Genomic DNA, 22388 nt, shown 5'->3' on the forward strand with positions numbered 1-22388 from the left:
TCAGTTGCAATCATACCAGTTTGATGTGAATCTTTGCTGGGTGTTTGGTTCTAAAGAATAGTACTGCGATAAAAGGAATAGTGAGAGTTTGGCTCCTTTTCTAGTGTCTAATGGAATCTTTCCAAGCTTTTGTCTAATGTAGTATTTCCCTTGTTTGGTAAACATTTTATTCTTTATCTTAAAAGTGTACTGTCCAGTCGTTACGAATGTGTTCAAGAATTGAAGAGTTGAAACAAGTAAAGTTAGGATCTTTCAAGCCAGGTTTTAGTTTGGAATCTGTCTAGTCCAGTATTAATACTGGGAGGCAATGGCCTAGTGCTTTTATAGCTGGACTGTTAATCCAGAAATCTAGATTTGAGTCCCACCATGGCAGATGGTGGAATTTGAATTCAATAAATATCTGGAATTAGGAGTCTAATGACCATGAATCCACTGTTCATTGTTGGAAAAAATCCATCTGGTTTACTGATGTCCTTTAGGGAGGGAAAATGCCATCCTTACCTGGTCTGGCTTACATATGACCCCAGACCTATACAATGTGGTTGACTCTCAACTGCCCATTGGGCAATTTAGGTGTGGGCAATAAATGCTGGCAGAGCCAGCGATACCATCATCCCATGAATGAATTAAAAAATACCGGTTTGAATCATAACAATTGTGATGTAGAGGCTCCAACATTATTTCCAGCACATTGCAGACCAAGCTAACTCTCCCACTCCCATAATGTGCATTTGTTGGAAGGATTTGCAGATAGTTATTCAGTCTTTCAGGCAAGATTTTGAACACATGTCTCTTTATGGTAGAATGGGGCTTGAACTTGGAACTTCTGCCTCAGATGCAGTGACATTACTCACTGTGCAACGAGACCTATACATTTTTAGGATCTTTCTCTATGAATAGCAATGACCTGAACAATCAGTTAGCATTCAGTAATTTCTGAGTTCTACTGCACTGTTTTTGTTCATTTTTTTTCCTGAAATTTAAGGGGTCTCTCTTTGTTGTCCGGTATCTTTATGAACCACTGCTCTTAAAACTGATATCATGGAGTCAGTTTTATTTTTATATAACTCCGGTCTTAGTTTCTTGACCAAACATTGTGGTGTTGTAAAAAAATAGCTTTGTTGTACCACTTGTGTTTATGTTTCCCTTTTTACAAATAATTATTTTTGTTAAATCAAATTGTATTGATCTCCAAGAATTAAACATTTGCAGTGCATTCTAGTTACCTCTTTGAATGACACAGGAAACGAATTGTGAATTTCAATTTATCTTGTGCATTCTAGGGAGCTAGGATCAAATGTCACATTTATGGCATTTTGTATGGACCCTTAAAGTTTTCAGAGGGAAGCAACATTTTTTAACTTGTGGAAAGCCTTTTACCTCTTCTTTCATGTATGAATGCATGCAGGAAGCAATTCTGATCTTAAACAACATCAAATGATCATGGCAGCAAATGCCTAGATCTTCTGTGTTTTTTTTTAATGCCCACATCCAAGAATTTAAGTTTAATTCGCACTGGTTTCGGAGAAGATAGGGTCAATATTCTGTCAACTATTGTTAGTTGGTCTACTTCTCATGCTCCTCCATATGTATTTCTGTTTCTCTCCTTAACTTCACCCACACTTATTTATGCTTGGTGAGAAGCATTCTGTGACCTCATCAAAAGGTTGCTTCAGGGCCCTAAAGCTGCTACCTTCCAGGAACTGCTCAACAAATCTCAATTCCATGTGCATCATCTAGATACTGCGAAGGGAAATACCATCTACTGTTTAGATTTGCCCTGTACTATGTGTATGGAATGAGCTGCCAGAGGAAGTAGTGGAGACTGGTACAATTGCAACATTTAAAAGGCATCTGGATGGGTATATGAGTAGGTAGGGTTTGGAGAGATATGGGCCGGGTGCTGGGAGGTGGGACTAGATTGGGTTGAGATATCTGGTTAGCATGGATTGGACCGAAGAGTCTGTTTCCGTGCCGTACATCTCTATGACTCTATGTAGATTGGCTGAGCTCTCAATGCAAGAAGCAATGCTAAATCACTCGCCTTTTTACAACCTGTGAAGAGCTTCACCTGGTTTTGTAATTTGATGTGCAAACAACTGTGCAGGTCTGGTGTGTGTGCAGTTCCATAATATAAATAGGGTAGTTTCTGCAGTAACAGATCTGCCAGCATTATGGAACCAATTTCATTGGAATGGTGCATGCTTAGTCCCCAGATAACCGCTTGATGCACTGTAGTAGCAGTTATTCCATTACCTTGGAACAAAAGAATGAGTTAGAAAAAGTGCGTTTAAGTTTTACTGAACAACGTTGTAATTTGCGATAAAGCAAAAATTGAGACTTTTATCATGGATTGTTAGACAAGCTGAAAAGCATCATAGAACTTGTAATTGAATCTAGCACATTCTGTGCCAAACATGATTGCTTTCAAGGTGGCTTTCATTCAACTTAATGAAGGCAGTATGGTTTGATGAGAAGGGCACTGCTTGTCACTGGCCACCCAGGTGTTTTTTATTCCTGGTGTTTGAATATAAATGAAGTTTTCTGCACTCAATGTTTCTTCACTGTGTCCTGCACCTACACGCACATAGCGTGGGAGCTGGGGAGAAATAAGCACTACTGCTGTTTGGCAGTGGTGTGGGGGGATTTTTAGAAATAAAAATGAAGGCAGGATGGATGAAATTAGAGCATTAACCCTTTCAGTGGTAGTTCTGATGGGGTAGTTGACTTTTGGGCAGGTCTCGGAATTGGAACCGTCTTGGTTGGCTTTTTAGATTAGTTACTCAATTTAATGAGTAAATTGCAATAATTTAATTTCAAAAATGATACTTGGCTTGAAATTTTGAAGGAATAATATCCAGTATGCAAAAAACTGGTCATATACATTCTTTTCAAGCACATTAGAATGTGACCACACAGCATAACCAGAGCTATTCTGCACCAGAAATAAGAACAGAAAGTGCAAGAGGAACGTAGAAGATGGAATGAGAAATGGTGTTAACATTTTGAGTTTCACATGACTCCTGTTTGGAATTGAAGGGAGCTGGAAAATGATGGTTTTTATGCTCTTGAAATAGATAGAGAAAGAGCAAGTGGAACAGATGGTGCGGATGTCCAGATAAAAAAAAAGTGAGTGCCAATGGTAGTAGAGGAGAATATGAAGCAGAATAGGTGTTAATGGTGAATTAGAATTAGAATTCCTACCGTGTGGAAACAGACCATTCAGCCCAACAAGTCACACCAATCCTCCAAAGAGCAACCCACCCAGACCTATTCACCTATATTTATCCCTGATTAATACACCTAACCTGCACATCCTGGAATACTATGGGCAATTCAGAATAGCCAATTCACCTAACCTGCATATCTTTGGATTGTGAGAGGAAACCGGAGCACCCGGGGGAAACCCACACAGATGCGGGGAGAATGTGCAAACTCCACACAGACAGTTGCCCAAGCAGGAATCGAACCTGGGCCCAGGTACTGTGAGGCAGCAGTGATAACTAATGAGCCACCATGCCACCCTGGTGGAATGGGTCTGGGTGGGTAATTCTTCGGAGGTTCGGTGTGGACCTGTTTGGCCGAAGGGTCTGTTTCCACACTAGGGATTCTATGATTCTATTCTATGGTGAAAAGATAAAGGATTAACTCTGCTGAGAGAAAACCCATGGAAATAAGATGGGGGTAGGGGGAAGATGACGGGTTATAATCGAAATGAAGGACAGTTCTCATGCTATGAAATTATTCAACGTAATGTTAAATCCTGAAGACCATTAGATGCTGAAACTGAAATGTGATTCCTCCAGCTTGCATTGAGCTTTGCTGGAGCACTGCGGCAATCTTAGGCAAGAGATGTTAACCTAAAAATAAGATGGTATGCTGAAAAGGCAAGCAACAGGAAATCAGTATCAGAGTTCTTCTTTAACTCTGATGAGATTAACTCTGCATCTGTCTTTACAGATGGTGCCAAACCTACTGAATTCCCGAGCACTGTTTTAATTTCAGACCTCTAACATCTGCAGTACTCTACTTTTAAGTACAGTTCGTCACCATAAAATATTACCTGCAACTGCATGGCAATATGTTACCAAAATAATAATACAATGACAGGAAAAGACTGATTTGTTCACCCAATATTTCCCATATTGTGAAAAAAGTACATGACCTAATCCTCTCCATAACCCCGCCACCAATAACCAGCCACTTACCCTCTTGCAAGAGGCAGAAATACCAAAGGACAAAGTATTTGCATGCAATTTAGAAGTAAGAACAGCTTGATTACCACATATACTTGTGTATAGGTCGATCCCAAGTATACGTTGACCCCGTATTTTGGCCAAAAGATCTTCGATTTTCCATATACCTCATGTATAAGTCGACCCTAGTTCTTCACTGTTATGAGTCAGTGTACCTGCCCGTTGCGCTGCACTCCGGCTTTCCAGTCTGCTGGCCATACCGCTTCATTCCGTTCTTCCAGTCCGCTAGCCGTCACGATCCAATCCAGGTTTTCTGAATTAGTGTAATCCATGGAATCAGTTTCCACTGTTTCAAATACCCATGGTTTACCAGCGTGAACATATTACAGGGAACATTCAGGGATCAGGGGGCTGCCTGGAAGGTAAATTTCCCAGTTTAAATAACAATATGGATGTTGACTTGTTTGTGATTGTCTTTCTTTTGCTAGTACTTAAAAACATATTACTACTCGATGAAAAGCAAATGACAATCAAGACTTGATTACAAATTTTTTTCTTCACCATGTGTCCCATACTGAACCAAAGTAGCTATTACCAATATAGTATGAAAGTATTATAATTGTTTTAGCACTTTGTACAATGTGGGTCCATTTTACTTCGTGTAACTTCACTAATATCCAAGATATTATTGTTTACTATTTTATTGAGAAATCTGGCTCTTGATTGTCCATTTTGTGACTCATACCAAGCATGAATTTCATTCCCTCAAAAACAATACCTTATGTATAAGTCAACCCCCTAATTTCAGCTCAAAAAAATGGCCTTCAAAACTCGATCTATACGTGAATATATATGGTAAATTCTTCTTTGATTCCAACCCCACCCCCCATCCCCACCTCACAGTAGAAATCGATCACACCAGGTCAAATTAACTAAATATCAATAGGCTATTGATTTTCTATGTATATCTACCAAGTTTGAGAAACATACCACATGCAAGAACAGGAGGAGGCCCTTTCAGCCTGCATTGACTTTCACTGAGGTCATGGTTGATCTGCAGTCTAAGTCCAGAAAACTGCCTTTGGCCCATACCCCTTAATACCTTTCTTTAACAAAATATTATCTATTTCAGATTTAATACTTCTTCACTATCCATTTTTAATCATATAATTAGAATGAACTCACTCTGCATTCTATCAGTTTGTTTGATGAGCTTGGCCATCCTGTGCAAAGCAGTGCTTCCTAAAATTTAACCTTATCCTTGTTCTTCCTAATGCAGTGAAGTTAGGAAAGTGGACCATGTGAATGGGAAGGAATCTGTTCATTGTTAGTTGCTCAAATATCCAATTTTCTGACTGATCCAAACTTTTTTTAATATCAGTAATAATGCTTGAAGACAGTAAAAATTTCGTGACACCAGCACTTAAGTTCATTCCATTTCCTCTCTTCCACTTTTGTCATCCGTGATTCTGATTCCTGCTGGTGAACAGTTTTAGCAAATGTTTTTCCAGTTACTTAGGTATTCAATAAAATATCTCTTTTTTTTTCCTGAAGTTTTCATTTTGTACTTATCCCTTGGGTCCCTTTTAAATCTTTCCCCTCTCATCTTAAACCTCTACCCTCTAGTTTTGGACTACCCCTTCCATGCCACTAAGGATTTTATAAACCTGTATAAGGTCACCTCTTAGCCTGCAATGCTCCAGGGAGAACAGCTTCAGCTTATTGAGCCTGTCCCTATAGCTCAAACCCTCCAATGCTGGCAACATCCTTGCAAATCTTTTCTGAACCCTTTCAAGTTTCACAACATTTTTAACCCTTAGTATCTGAGCTTATCATTCTGATGGAGTCTAATCAGTCACCATCCAGGCATCACATCAAATGTGTTGATCATGCTTTCATATCTGCATACGTCAAATAATGATCTGATCAAATAGCAGTGGAAACCTTGCCTGATATTCCATGCTTCTTCATTCTGTCATTGAGTGATGAATAAACCAGTTGTAGTGTCTTCCTTTTTGAGAACATGTAACAGTGCTACAGATTGAATCTGAATCTGAATCTATTTGCACCAGCCCCATTTGCCTATAGCATCTGTCTTGACCTGGCTAAAAATCACACAACCTTGTCACGGTGGAAACTGCAAGACATGTCAGATTGTGGACATAGATACCACTATTACCCGTGGGAACACCTCCCACCTTGTACATGCAGGTACTCGTGTGACTCAGCCAACGTTGTCTATCTTATACGTTGCAGGCAAGGATGCCCGGAGGCATAGTACATTGGGGAAACCGAGCAAAGGCTACGACAATGGATGAATGGGCACCGCACAACAATCAACAGACAGGAGGGTTCTCTCCCAGTTGGGGAACACTTCAGTGGTCCAGGACATTCAGCCTCAGACCTTCGGGTGACCATCCTCCAAGGTGGACTTCGGGACAGGCAGCAGAGAAAAGTGGCCGAGCAGAGGCTGATAGATTAGATTAGATTAGATTAGATTAGATTACTTACAGTGTGGAAACCGGCCCTTCGGCCTAACAAGTCCACACCGCCCCGCCGAAGCGCAACCCACCCATACCCCTACATTTACCCCTTACCTAACACTACGGGCAATTTAGCATGACCAATTCACCTAACCTGCACATCTTTGGATTGTGGGAGGAAACCGGAGCACCCGGAGGAAACCCACGCAAACACGGGGAGAACGTGCAAACTCCACACAGTCAGTCGCCTGAGGCGGGAACTGAACCCGGGTCTCCAGCGCTGTGAGGCAGCAGTGCTAACCACTGTGCCACCGTGCCGCCCACTAATAGCTAAGTTCGGTACCCATAGGGACGGCCTCAACCGGGACCTTGGGTTCATGTCGCATTACAGGTGATCACCATTGCACTACACACACACACACAGATATTCCTATACACACACACTCTCACATACACACAGACGCGCACACAGACACCCACACACACCCTTATAGACACACACACTCCCACACTCTCACATGCACCTCTTCACAGACTTAAGACACTCTGCACTCACTACACACACACACACACACTTTCTCACACACTTTCTCACACTCACAACCCCCACCCCAGACAGACACACGGGCCCACATGCACACATATATATTTTGTGGGGTGAATTTGTACTTGCACAGTTACATTGTACTTTGCTCAAAGACTGCATGCATTCATGTAGAACTCTGAGCTCAAAAACTGCATGAATTTATGTAAAACTCTGTTATCTCACTTTTTAGATTAGAATCAATCTAAACATCAGGTCATAGACAGAGAACACAATGGGCTAACACCTTCAACATATTGTCTAGCTATCACCATTGTTAACAGCTAACCCGAGAATGCAACTTTAAAAAAAAGGTTTTGTGATTTATACAAGAAAGAAGTGAAACTATCACTGTATTCTAATAGATGAAAGGCTTAACAGACAATCAATTTTTCAATGTATAATTTCAGTTGCATCACATTGCTATTTTTGCTATAAATTCTGTGTTACGATCGAGCCCTCCACTATCACCTGAAGAAGGAGCTTCGCTCCGAAAGCTAGTGTGCTTCCAATTAAACCTGTTGGACTATAACCTGGTGTTGTGTGATTTTTAACTTTGTACACCCCAGTCCAACACTGGCATCTCCAAATCATGACACAACACCAGGTTAGAGTCCAACAGTTTTATTTGGAGACACTAGCTTTCAAAGTGCTGCTTCTTCCACAAGTGGTTGTGGAGCAGAATCATAAAACACAGAATTTATAGCAACCGGATTGCAGTGCCGTGGAATGTAATATTAAACAAATTTGGCATGAATCTTTCATCTGTTAGAATGATCATGTTAGTTTTGGTTCCTTCATATGTAAATCCCAGAACCTTTTTAAAGTTACATTCTCAAGATAGCTTTTAACAATAGGTGCCATCTCAGCTCAGATAATGCACTGAAGGTGTGAAGTTAAAATATGTCTGTGTCTCAATTGTTACGACACGGTGTAAACCCCTCTGCTAATTTAAAACCCAACGTACAGAGAAGCTCACCTCGTGCCGTAATTTGTTAAATTTTGAGTGACAAAGAACTATCCCAGAGGTCACCATTTAAAGTAACAATTAACAATTTTATTCTTTAAGTCCAAAAGAAAATACTAAAAAAAAAACAATTATTTACAACTCCTTTCTCTTAAACCTATCTTTTACTTCCCACTCTACAATACTGGTCTGATAAATTCCCTCTTAAGTTTATGGTGAAATCAATTTCAGATCCAGGTATCATCTTCGGATGTTGAACTTTCTCTGTAGATTTCTCCTACGTCAACTTTGTTGGTGTGCTCAAATTTCTTACAGGCAGTTACCTCTCAGAGAGCTGTTCAGCTAGCAGTCTGTTAGTTGGTGATTTGGCAGTTCTTCCCCTAACTATTCAAGATGTCCTGTTTTATACCCCAAAACATCAGATCATTTCATTGGTTTGCTGTCATCCCAAACAGTAAAATTCAAATTCAGTTGGATTTTGGTATCTGGGGCATAATTTAAACTGGCTGAATTTGAATTTGTTTTTGTGCCATGGTAACATAATTCCAGCTATTTTTTATTGACCAAGTGTTACATTTTTATCTTGTTCAGGACATTCTGTGCCTTCAGCCAGTACTTGCTAGCTTCCTCTCTCTCTCTCTCTTAAAGTTACAGTACACCTCCACATCTTCATAACACAATGTTAGGTCAGACTGATTCTTTTTTTAAAGTGGGATTTGCAGAATTTTACATGGATGTATACAGTGTTTGAGCAACATTAAAATGTAATTCTGTAAGCAGAAATTCACCCCATAAATGTGTGTGTGTGCGCGCATGCACATGCATGCAGGGTGATCAAGTGTGTGCATGTAGCTGTGTGTGTGGAGATGTGAGTGTCTGTGTGAGTGTATCTGTGTGTGTGAGTGTAATGGGGTATAAGTCTGTGAGAGGGTGAGAGTGTATGAGAGAGGATCTGCGTGGGTGTGTGGCTCTGTAGGAATGTATGTGTGTGCGTGTGTGTGTGTGAGTGTTCAGTGCAGTGGGGTCACCTGTAGTGCGACATGAATCCAAGGCCCAGGTTGCAGCCACCCCACTGGGTACTGAACTTGGCTATCATCCTCTGCTCAGCCACTTTGCGTTATTGCCTGTCCTGAAGCTCGCCTTGGAGGATGATACCTGAAGATGCAAGGTCAAATGTCCAGGACTGCTGAAGTGTTCCCTAACTGGGAGGGAACACTCCTGGCTAGTAATTGTTGTGTTGTGTCCATTCATCTGTTGCAACTACCTCTGCTTTGTCTCGCCAATGTACCATGCCTCAGGGTATCCTTATCTGCAGCATATGAGATTGACAATGTTGGCCAAGTCACATGATTACCTGCTGCCTACATAGTGGATTGTGTCCCCTCGTGTAATGGTGGTATCCATGTCGACACTGACAGTCTTGCAGCGTCTACCATGACAGGGTTGTATGGTGTTGTCCTGAAAGCCAAGCATTTTGCTGCGAACAATGATCTGTTTGAGGTTTGGTGGTTGTTTCAAGGCAAGAAGTGGAAGCGTGAGGAAGGTCTTGGCGAGGTTCTCATCCTCATTGATAATGTGTTGCAGGCTGCAAGGAACATGGCATAGTTTTTCGGCTCCCTGGCAGTACTGGTCAATGAAGGGTATCCTATTGGTTGTAGCCAGTAACTGTCTCCTGAGGAGATCATTACGGTTTCTTGTTGTGGCTCGTCGGAACTAGCAATTGATGAGTTCAGCATCGTACCCCATTCTTATGAGGGTATCCTTGAGTACTTCCAAGTGTTGTCATGTTCCTCCTCATCTGAACAGATCCTGTGTGTGCTTAGGGCTTGTCGGTAGGGTGGAAACTAGAGAAGAGTAATATCATGAAGTTATTTGTAGGTTTGCGGTAGAGTGAGGTGCTGAGGTGCCCATCCTTGTTGGAGATGCATGTGCCCAAGAATGAGACAGATTCTAGAGAATAGTCCATGGTGAGGTGGGATGAAACTCTGATATCCTTGTGTGGTTGTTTCAGTGACTCCTCACCATGGGTCCAGAGGAAGCAAATGTCATCAGCATATCTGATATATAGTGTTGGTTGGAGGTCCTGCGTAGAGAAGAAGTCTTGTTCGAACCTGTACATGAAAATGTTGGTATTTGGGATGCAAATTTGGTCTTCATGGCTATTCTGTATGTGTGGATGAAGAACTGGTTGTCAAAGGTGAAAATGTTGTGGTCGGTTTGAAGCGGTTGAGTTGTAGGACGGTACTTGGAGGTTGTTCGTATTGAGTACTGGGACTGTTGCCATGATGCTGTCATTGTGGGGGACGCTGATGTAAAGTGCTGAAACATCGATTGTGACGAGGAATGTTCCCAGTTTGACTGGTTCATGGGTGCTGAGTTTCTGTAAGAAATCTGTAGTGGGGAACCCCTTTACAATGGGTTTCAAGATGCCTTTGACATAGCCAGAGAGGTTCTCACACAGGGTTCCATTGCCTGATATGATGGGATGTCCTGGTGTGTCCATAAGACCATAAGACATAGGAGTGGAAGTAAGGCCATTCGGCCCATTGAGTTCACTCTGCCATTTAATCATGGTTGGTGGGCATTTCAACTCCACTTACCCGCACTGTCCCTGTAGCCCTTAATTCCTTGCAAGAATTTATCAATCTCTGCCTTGAAGACATTCAACGTCCCGGCTTCAACTCTGTTACGTGGCAATGAATTCCACAGGCCCAACACTCTCTGGCTGAAGAAATGTCTCCTCATTTCTGTTCTAAGTTGACCCCCTCTAATTCTGAGGCTGTGCCCACGGGTCCTAGTCTCCCTGCCTAATGGAAACAAATTCTCAGTGTCCACCCTTTCTAAGCCATGTATTATCTTATAAGTTTCTATTAGATCTCCCCTCAACCTTCTAAACTCTAATGAATACAATCCCAGGATCCTCAGTCATTCATCGTATGTTAGGCCGACCATTCCAGGGATCATCCGTGTGAATCTCTGCTGGACAATGCTCCAGTGCCAGTATGTCCTTCCTGAGGTGTGGGGCCTGAAATGAGACAGAGTATTCTAAATGGGGCCTAACAAGAGCTATATAAAGTCTCAGAAGCACATCATTGCTTTTATATTCCAACCCTCTTGAGATAACTGACACATTACATTTGCTTTCTTAACCACAGACTCAACCTGCAAGTCAACTTTTAGAAAATCCTGGACTAGCACACTCAGGTCCTTTTGCACTTTAGCTTTATGAATTTTCTCATCATTTAGGAAATAGTCCACTTTTTCCTAAGTGCAAGACCTCTCATTTTCTCATGTTGAATTTCATCAACCATTTCTGGACCATTCTGCTAAGCTGTCTAAATCTTTGTGCAGGAGAAAGTGAGGTCTGCAGACGCTGGAGATCAAAGCTGAAACTTTATTGCTGGAACAGCACAGCAGGTCAGGCAGCATCTAGGGAACAGAAGATTCGACGTTTCGGGCACATGCCCTTCTTCAGGAATGGCATTCCTGAAGAAGGGCATGTGCCCGAAACGTCGAATCTTCTGTTCCCTAAATCTTTGTGCAGCCTCCTCACCTCCTTAGTACTACCTGTCTGTCCACCTAACTTCATGACATTGGCGAACTTCGCCATAATGCTCCCAATCCCTTCATCCAGTTATTAATACGTAAAGTGAACAGCTGCGGCTCCAACACTGAACCCTTTGGGACCCCACTTGTCACCAACTGCCATTCTGAAAAAGAACCTTTTATCCCACCTCTCTGCCTTCTGTCAGACAGCCAATCCCCAATCCATGCCAGTAGCTCACCTCGAATACCAAGAGCCCTCGCCTTACTCAGCAGCCTCCCTTGAGGCACCTGATCGAAGACCTTTTGGAAGTCTAGATAGCTAACATCCACTAGAGGTTTCCCTGATCTAACCTGTGTGTTACCTCTTCAAAGAATTCTAACAGGTTTGTCAGGCACGACCTCCCCTTACTAAATCCATGCTGACTTGTTCTAATCTGACCCTGCACTTCCAAGAATTTAGAAAACTCATTCTTAACGATGGATTCCAGAATTTTACCTACAACCAAGGTTAGGCTAATTGGCCTATAATTTTCCATCTTTTTTTCTTGATCCTTTCTTGAACAAGGCGGTTACAATTGCGACTTTCCAATCATCTGGGACTTTCCCTGACTCCAGTGATTTTTGAAAGATCATAACCAATGCCTCCGCTATTTCCTCTGCCACCTCACTCAGAACTCTAGCATGTAGCCCATCGAGGCCAGAAGATTTATCAATTTTTAGACCTTTTAGCTTTTCTAGCACTTTATCTTTTGTAATGGCTACCATACTCAACTCTGCCCCCTGACTCTCCTTAATTGTTGGGATACTACTCATGTCTTCCACTGTGAAGATTGACACAAACTACTTATTGAGTTCTTCAGCTCTTTCTTCATCTCCCAGCACTAGCCTTCATGCATCAATTTGGAGTGCCCAATTTCTAGTTTTGCCTCTCATTTGTTTCTTATGTATTGAAAGAAACTTTTACTATCATTTCTAATATTCCTGGCTAGCTTACCTTCATATTTGATCCTCTCCTTCTTTGTTTCTCTCTTTGTTATCCGCTGTTTGTTTTGTAATCTTGGGCAGTAATGCAGAGATTATGACCCTCGAGGACCAGTCCTTCAATTTCCTTCCTAGTGCTTGATACTCTCCAAACAGGTCCTCCTTCCTAGCCTTGCCTATGTTGTTAGTGCCAACGTGGACCACAACAACTGGATCTTCTCTCTTCTGCTCCAATATCCTTTCAAGCTGGCCGAGGTGTCCTGCACCCTGGCACCAGGCAGGCAACATATCATTCAGGACTCCTGATCTGGCTTGCATAGGATTGCTCCTTGGATGCTGCCTGAATTGCTGTGCTCTTCCAGCACCACTGATCCAGAATCTGGTTTCCAGCATCTGCAGTCATTGTTTTTACCTCGTTGATTTTAACCCTACTGCGAATCCTCTTGCCTTGAAGAAGTTTTCCTCCTCTCTCTACAAGAATCTCAGGGAGTCTCTCTCCCACTGCAACTCCCAGGTCATTTCCTCTGATCACCTTCATCTCCTCCCCCACTGACCTATTGTACTCTATGCTACTCTATCCCCACCCCCACCCTCCTCTAGCTTATCTCTCCACGCTTCAGGCTCTCTGCCTTTATTCCTGATGAAGGGCTTTTGCCCGAAACGTCGATTTCGAAGCTCCTCGGATGCTGCCTGAATTGCTGTGCTCTTCCAGCACCACTGATCCAGAATCTTGCATAGGATATTATCTGTCCCCCTAATTATAGAATCCCATATAACAACTACTTGTCTTATTGCTCTCCCCTCTTGAATGACCTTCTGCAACATGGTGGCTTATCCTCCCCACAGACCTTTCCCTCATCCGTACAGGGAGCAAGAATCTCATATCCGTTGGACAAGGTCAAGGCCTGCGGTTTCTCCACTCCTAAACTCAGAATCCCCCTACCTGCCTCACTTACAGTCACACCCTCTTGTCCCTGATCACTAACTGAATTTGAATTACTTAATCTACCGGGTGTGACTGCCTCCTGAAACAAGGCAACTAAGTTAACTCTTCCCCCTCCCGGATGTGCCGCAGTGTTTGAAGCTCAGATTCCAGATCATCAATTCTGATCCGGAATTCTTCCAGCAACCAACATTTACTGCAGATGTTGTCACTGCCATTCACAATGGGATCAGCCAGCTCCCACATCATACAGCTACAGCATATCACCTGTCCAGCAATCTCTACTTATTTAATTAATTTATACAAATTTATTATTTAAATAATTTCTAGTACTTGTCCACAGTCTTATTCGGTTAACCAACTAATAGTAAACTTTTAATCAATCTCACGAATCACAAGAAATATCAACTGAAACGCCTTACCTTAGCAACACATGAGAATCCTTATTTTTTTGTTTAGAAGAGGAGGGTGGGTGGGAGACACTGCATATGTAGTGTCTCGGGATTCAGCCGCTGCCCAAACATATACCCAATAGCCTCTGCGCCTTGCTGTTGCCTCTCCCTCTGCTGCTCCTTTAAAAGCCTCACTTACTTAGCAGTCCGTCCCTGCTCAGTGTTCGCTCCACCAAGGTAAGTTTTTATATTTTATATTTTAAAGTTACCTTCCCGTCGGGTCTCTGGTCCTGGCTGTCGCTCCTCCCACTCCAACTGCTGCTGAAAAAATGAAGACTTTGTGTATCTTCGGAACAGAACAGATTAGTGCAAGGAAGTATACCGACAACTGAACAACCAGGAACATTGCAGGCAACTATCAGCCGATCTGACCAAAGAGCACACCTGTGAATTAAAAACATTGATCAAGACTTTTGATCCAGTCCTTTAGAGTTCCCTAAGTGCCTTCATCCTATGTACTTCTCAAGTAGGCAACTTCCACTTCCTTCCGAAGATACACAAAGCCAACATGCCAGGACATCCAAATCTTTTGACCCCACTTCTCTTTAACTTTCCGAACATATCTGTCAATTTAGTTGCCCTCATCTTCCTTTTCTGCTTTTTTCACAATTATACAAGGAAAATTATATAATATGACTGTAAATAAAAGTAGAAAGCAATTACTAGATCATGTTGATTCACCTGATTCTGATCTGGACACTTGCACTTAACTTTTTCTTGCCACTTAAGAATCTTTTTTGTCATTTATTCAAACTGTCTGACCCTTGAAATTAAAATTCTTATTTGTCATAAACAGATTTTTATTTTGAGTTTAAAGGAATTGATAAACAGTTGTTGAAAAAAATAATTTTGTTGGGAATTATGCTTTTCTACCTCTCCTCTGCACGATGGAAATTTTCAAAATCTTATTTCCACAGAAATGTACATTTTTTTTAATATAAATGTAGATCTGCACATCTTGCTCAAGTGGTTTGGTTTATATTCAGCCATATCTGCAGGTCATAGCCAGCTTTGTCTTTTCTTTAAAATAATTCATGAAATCTGGCCAGGACTTGTTGCCCATCCCTTATTGCATAGAGACCAATTAAAAGTCAACCACATTGCCGAGAGATGGCAGATTTCCTTCCCTAAATGACTTTAGTGAACCAGAGGGTTTTTTACAACAATCATCACTGGGCAAGCTTATAATTGAATTCAAATTGCAAGATCTACCAATGGTGGAATTTGAACCCGTGCCCCATAAACATTAACCTGGGTCTCTAGATTATTTTAGCAGCGACATTATTATGTCATCATCATTACCACCAGAGTGAAATTATCAGTCAAACTAATGACTAAAGACCAACACCTAGTTTGCTAATGTCCCTAAGAGAAGGAAAATGCTATCCTTCCCTGGTCTGGCCTACATGTGACTCCAGACCGACAGAAATGTGGTTGACTCTTAACTGGGGATTGGCAATAAATATTGGCCTTACCACAGATGCTGACTTCCTGTGAGTAAATTTTAAAAAAAGGACGGGCCACAGATTTATAATGTTTTATGAAAGAAGTAAATGTGATGTGGAAAAGAACTTTTTCTCAAGTGGTTCAAAAATAGCATGAGCTGCTTGGAAGTGAGGTAGAGGCAGGTTCAATTATGGCATTCAAGATCACTTTGGACAATTAATTTCATAGAAGTAATGTGCAGGTTCTGGAGAAAGAGCACAGAAATGGTGCAAAGTGATGATCATTCAGAGAAGTGGTGCAGACATGATTGGCTTCATGGGCTGCTTCTGCAAAATATCAATTCTGTGATTCCATGGATACTTGCTTGTGAAAATCCAAAGTGTGCTGTCTGATGTTTGGATTCTATCAGAACACAAGCTCTCATATTCCACACACCAAATAGCCTCCTAAAGAAAGATTGGCATTTGTACAATGTTCCTTTCACAACCTCAGAGTTACGGTGTTTTCCTGCCGATGGATTAATTTTTGAAGTGTCTTCATATTCCAATTTGGAAATGCAGAAACCAGATCAGCACAGATTTGCATCATGGATGTCATAAGAAAGGTTGCAACATTTCAGAAATATGTCATGTATAGTTAAAGAAGATGCCATGTTTAAGTTGCTTTAAGAAGCATGTGGTTAATCTGCGCACAGCAAAATCCCACAGACAGCAATATGATAATGAATCGATCATCTAATGTTGTAATGCTGTTTGAGGAAGAAGTTTTAACCAGGCTCCTGGTCAAAACTCCCCACAACATAAAGTCAAAACCCAGTGTCAGAAAACTTACTTTTTGTCATCTCTACAATTAAGTTCTCCTATTTGCCAAACTAAAAGCTCTGAGCAAGCCTGGAAGATTTCGTCCATTGATGTCCATGAAGGCAGCCACCTTCTCAATGTGTCATTAGATTATAATACTCTAAAGAAATTTCATCTCTTTTACCTGCTTAGAAAAAACTCCATTTCCACAAAAGAGCTGTATCTATAATCTTATTTGCTACTGTAGCATATTCTGCCTCAGGCATTCCATTTTGCAGCAAAGTTAAGCAAATTAGAGTATTATACATCTTTTAGATTGGTTTTATTTAAATTGAATGTTGGCAATATGATTTCATTGACTATGCAATCTTGCTTCTAATTATGAGCACAATAAGAGTCCAGTTATTTTACAAAGATATCATTTCCTTTGGTGAATTTTGTGGTCATTATGTTGAGTGATTACGAAGCATTTCAGGCTCAAATCCAGCACATTTTTGATGTGTGCTAAGGCTCCATTTACACTCACTATGTCTTAACATCAAATCAATTACCTCTTGTCATTTTCATTATCTAACCTGGTCAAATTTGCACTTTAAGTGAGAATACCATTTTTTTGTTGTTGTATAGCCAGCTGTTGTTGTGAGTTTGTAGCCAGTAGAATGGTTGGGAAGACTCACTGTTATTTTGGGGGGGTAAATATGATTGGAAAAAAAACTCTATGGCTGTAACAATATGAGTTTCCATTTATGTAGCACTTTTATTATCAGAAAACCAAGACACTTTGTAGGAATATTATGTGATGAGATTTGACACACAGCTACACAAATGCAATATATGGGTAGACAACTAAAAGCATATTATGTGAATTGAGGGAGAAGGGGGTAAAGAGATGATTGAGGTTTAAGATTGAATTTCGGAACCAGACAGCTGAAGGGCTGGCCACCAATGATGGGATCAAAGAATTTGGGAATATGTGAGAATCCAGAATTCGAGACAAGGCAAGTTCTCAGAACATGGAATATTGTTCTTGTTAGATACTGATGTTAAAAATTGGTTTTGGCTAACAATTGAAGAACACCACAGGACAAGCTTGAATTTCACTGTATTTCAATGATGAAAAGACATCCTTGTTTGAAAAACAGTCATTTTCTGGAACTTCACTGTAAGGACATCTTCAAGACTATGTCATATAAAGTGGATCCTCTGACTTAAATGGTTAATTTGCCAATAATCACTGTTATCATCTGTGCTAGGAACTAGGGAAGTGCGAATTCACTGAAATTTTTAAACATTGCAACTCTTTTTTTAAATGCTTAATCGTTTTTTGTATACAATTGGGTGCATCACAAATGCAGCAAGAAACTTATCTGGTGAAGCAAGGTTAATTTGAAGATATGAATTAGGAGCAGGAGTAGGTCATTCAGCCTTTCAAGCATGCCCTGCCATAAGATCATGGCTGATCTGATTGTGACCTTAACTCCACTCTTCTGATCACCTCCTATGCCCTGCTCGTCAAGAATTTATCTACCTCTGCCTTAAAAATATTCAAGGACCCAGCCTCCTCCACTCTGGGGTGGAGAATTTTGCAGGCTCACAACTCTCCTGAGACACACATTCTCCTCACTTCTGTCTTAAATGGATGGTCCCTTATTTTAAGTAGAGAGATTTAGCCTTTTCCATGCAAGAATACTTCCTTTCAGCATTCATCCATTCTTCAGTTACCCATTTTTTTAACAGTTTATCAGTTTGTACCATGGATCATCAGAAGCTTCTTTTCGGTCTATCTTTCATCTGTCTACCCTCGATTCTCCAGAACCCCGAATCTCTAAGCCATCTTTGCTGCCTTTCTTGATCCTCTCTGATACAGTGATATCCTTATCAAATAATGCATCCAAATGTTACATCATGTTCCAATAGAATCAATTATTATGGGGAGGTAGTGTTAGAGAATCATAGACATTTATAGCATGGAAACAGACCCTTCGGTCCAACTCGTCCATGCCGACCAGATTTCCCAACCTAATCTAGTCCCATTTGCCAGCACTTGGCCCATGTCCCTCCAAACCCTTCCTATACATATACCTGTCCAGATGCCTTTTAAATGCTGTAATTGTACAAGCCTCCACCACTTCCTCTGGCAGCTTGTTCCATACATGCACCACCTTCTGCGTGAAAATGTTGTCCGTCATTATGTTTCCCCTCTCACCCGAAACCTATGCCCTCTAGTTCTGGACTACCCCACCCCAGGGAAAAGACTTTGTCTATTTATCCTATCCATGCCCCTCTTGATTTTATAAACCTCTATAAGGTCACCCCTCAACCTCTGACGCTCCAGAGAAAACAGCCCCAGCCTATTCAGCCTCTCCCTATAACTCAAATCCTCTAACCCTAGCAACATCCTTGTAAATCTAATGTCACTGGACTTCAATCCTAAACCTCAGGCTAATGTTCTGGGCCATGAGTTTGAATCCCAGCATGGCAGATGGTGAAATTTGAATTCAGTTAAAAGCTAAAATGAAATGCTTGCCTAATAGCTGCCATATCTATCCATCTGATTACTGAACAAGCTTTAGGGAAGGAGATTGTACTTCCCTTACCTGGTCTGACTGACTGGGCAATTAGGATGGGTAAGAAATGCTGGCTAATCCCTGTGGAATCTCTGGTAACAAATGTCATTACTTTTGTTGCCGAAATTTTTAAAAGTTCAGTCATGGAATTTGGCAGTTTCTGCCTGGATTAGCATATATTTCCTATTTCTAACTGCCCTTCAGAAGGTGTTAGTGAGCTACTTCCTAGAATTGCCGTAGCCCATTTGCTGTAGGTAGACTCTCAATGCTGTTAGGGAGAGAATTCTGGGATTTTGACACAGCAACACTGCAAATGCTATCTAGGAATTTTCTGCAGTTAATTTTATAGATGGAATACATTGCTGTTCCTCAGCATTGGTAGTGAAGTGAGTGCATGGATGGGGATCTACACAGGAGATGATGGCTTAATGGATTTATTGCTGGGCTATTAATACAGAGACCTATGTAATGTCCTGCGGATCTGGGTTCAAATCCTGCCATAGCAGATGATGGAATGTGAAATCAACAAAAAAAACACTGGTCTAAGAGTCAAATGATGACTGTTTTCAATTGTTGGAAAGGAAACCGCAGTCCTTAGGTAATCTAGCCTATATGTGACTCCAGACCCATAGCAATATATGGGTCTGGGCATTTAGGAATGGGCAATAAATGCTGGTCTAGCCAGCAATACCCACATCCCACGAATGAATAATATAGATGTGGTGCCAGTCAAATGGGCTGCTTTGTCCTGGGTGGTTTGAAGGTTGCTGAGAACTGTTGGAGCTGCACACGTCCCCATGCAAGTGGAGGAGTAATCCATCATACTCTTGACTTGTGACTTGTAGATGGTGGACAGGGTTTGGTGAGTTGGGAGGTGAGTTGCTCACTGCAAGATTCCTGGTATCTGACCTGCTCTTGTTTCCAGAATACCAATGTGGCTCATCCAGTTCAGTTTGTGTCCATGCGCCTTTCAATTTTATATGTATATGGAGAGGTGAGTTATATTGTTTCAATTTTGGGAGAAATGTGGAGCTTTTGTACAGAGTTGCTTATCCTTACCAAACTCATCAGATTGCAAGCTTTGTGTCTCTACACAGATTGAGGGTTGTATTAGAGTTAAGTTTATGAAAGAGTTGTCACTGGTTACCACTGGCTTTCAATTTTCTTAGCAATCCCACACTTCTATTAGCCATTTTTGTCACTATGTCTGTCAGTCTATTCGATACCGAGGTTATCAACTAAGCAGCCTGAGCCATTGTATCATAAGAAATCTTGATCATGAGAGTATACAGTTGTGTGGAGTCATTGCACCCTCACATCTGGCGGAATTATTGTCTTTATTTTCTCAATACTAAGGCTGAAATATCATTTTGCTGCATATACTGTTTTAATTAGAATGTATTTGACCTTGTGCTCATTCCTACTATGTTTTATAATGCTGCCAGTACCTGTTCACAAAATAATGTTATGGTTCATGCACAAAGCCATTTTAATAATTATTATACAAAAACATTGTACTCTGAATAATTATGACATGGAGCTGACTGTATGACTGTTTAATTGAAATGCAGTCAATGGAAGGTGCAATAGGAATTAAATTGAAATAAGACGGAGAGACCTTCTCATCATTGTAAATTATTCAAGGTGCACATGATATCTATCTGATAATATTTAAAAACACTGGTTCTGATATGGATTTCTTCTGTATAATCAGAAGGAGGAAAACAAGCAGAAAAGTAATAACATTGTTTTTAGAAAGTGGTTCTGTTGTGGACTGGATTTTATTTGAAAGTGCTAACTCTCTCATGTTGTCTGTTTTATGCACCTTTACCTTACAACAGTACACTGTAAAGAAGAAAAAGCATTAATTGCTGGAACTGCACCAGAGCAAGCTACATCCAAAAGCAAAGTGCTAAGGTTTTCACCAACCCTTCATCTGAGCTGTGCGTCTACAGAAAATTAATTCCTGATGCTTCAATTATCTTTTCAGTGTGCCGGGAAGACTCTAATCAATCCATCAAATCGTGTGTGGAGATTCTACACGTACCCACTGAACTCAAGATGAAGATTGAAAGACCAAAGGTCCCAGAGACTCCAAAAGAGTGAGTTCCATTTACAAGATGTATCACTTATTCTAGTGTGCCAGCATTGCTTCTGGTTTTTTAATAAATCTAGTTGACTGCAGAGAGTTTTTAGCCAGTTGAATAAGGTATGTTTATTCAAAAATGAGATATAGCCATGCTGTGGCAAGTGTGGGAACCAACCAGAAATGTAATTTTGCTCATTAATTCCACACGTGTGTTGTTTGCCCAAAAATGAACAGTAATCTGCAAGATGTGCTTAATCTAAAAGAAAACATACATTTCGTACATATGCAGAGTATGGATTCAGAAGAAATATTTTGTTCTAAACTGAATCCACACCATAAACTGAAGTGACCAGTGGTTATATCAAATAGAATCAAACAGAATGCATAAACACAGAAACACTCCACTTAATGCAATTGGTCCATACAATTGTTTAACCGCCCCACAAACTTTCTCTCACCTTCTCCCAGCTGACCCTGTCAGTATAGCTGTCTTCTGTTCCGAAACCATGGCTGGCCAGTAGCCAATTCATTGGATTTGTTTGTGTTGGTAAACAGATAAATGTCAGTCATAACCTTCATATATCATTGGGATATCATTATCCAACTGAACAAGTTGATAAAACCTTTGTTAATGTCTCATATGGAAGGCTGTATCATTGACAGTGTAGCAGTCCCGTGGTGTTTGATTTGAGTGTAATCCTAGATTATGTTTCAAAGTTCTTGGAGGGACCTGTGACCTTCTAACTTGTGGCAAGAATGTTGCTATTGAGCCAAACATAGCCTGAAGGAAGTTATCTCTCACAGCACAAGCTACTTAACCTGTTGAGGCTATTTCACTTTTAGCTGCAGCTTCCTTAGCCCGTACTCTTGCAAAATTTATTCCTTCATGTGTTTATCCAATTTCTTCTTGAAAACCACAGTTGAATCTGCCTCAACTACATCAAAAACATTTTCTTCATGTCACTTTTGGATTTTCTTTTTCCAGTCACTTTAATTCTGTGTTCTTTGGTTCTTAATTTGAAATTGCTAATAAAAACAGTCTCTCAATTTTTACTCTTTGGACCCTTCACAATTTTGGACAAGTCTTTCAAAAGTGGAACTCTCTGGCACAGAAAGCTGTTGGGGTCAGTTTGTTCGGTATATTCAAGAGGGAGCTGGATGTGGCCCTTGCAGCTAAAGGGATTAAGGAGTAAGGAGAGAAAGTGAGAGTGGGAAACTGAAATTGTATGATCAGCCATGATCATATTGAATGGTAGTGCAGGCTTGAAGGGCTGAATGACCTACTCTTGCACCTATTTTCTATGTTTCTATTGAAACCTTCTCTTGACCCTCCAG

The 22388-nt window shown here is 40.9% G+C and overlaps 1 protein-coding gene across 9 annotated transcripts in view; it reads left to right on the forward strand.

Annotated features, from left to right (window-relative positions):
- ccser1 (coiled-coil serine-rich protein 1) overlaps positions 1-22388 on the forward strand; it is a 1299391-nt gene that overhangs the window by 364381 nt on the left and 912622 nt on the right. For all 9 annotated transcript variants that reach the window (XM_043674391.1, XM_043674392.1, XM_043674396.1 and 6 more), the window contains one exon: positions 20955-21066. In XM_043674391.1, the coding sequence (XP_043530326.1) occupies positions 20955-21066 (112 nt within the window). The remainder of the gene's footprint in view (positions 1-20954; positions 21067-22388) is intronic.

The sequence above is a fragment of the Chiloscyllium plagiosum genome, chromosome 32 (genome assembly GCF_004010195.1).
Source record: "Chiloscyllium plagiosum isolate BGI_BamShark_2017 chromosome 32, ASM401019v2, whole genome shotgun sequence".
Taxonomy (NCBI): domain Eukaryota; kingdom Metazoa; phylum Chordata; class Chondrichthyes; order Orectolobiformes; family Hemiscylliidae; genus Chiloscyllium; species Chiloscyllium plagiosum.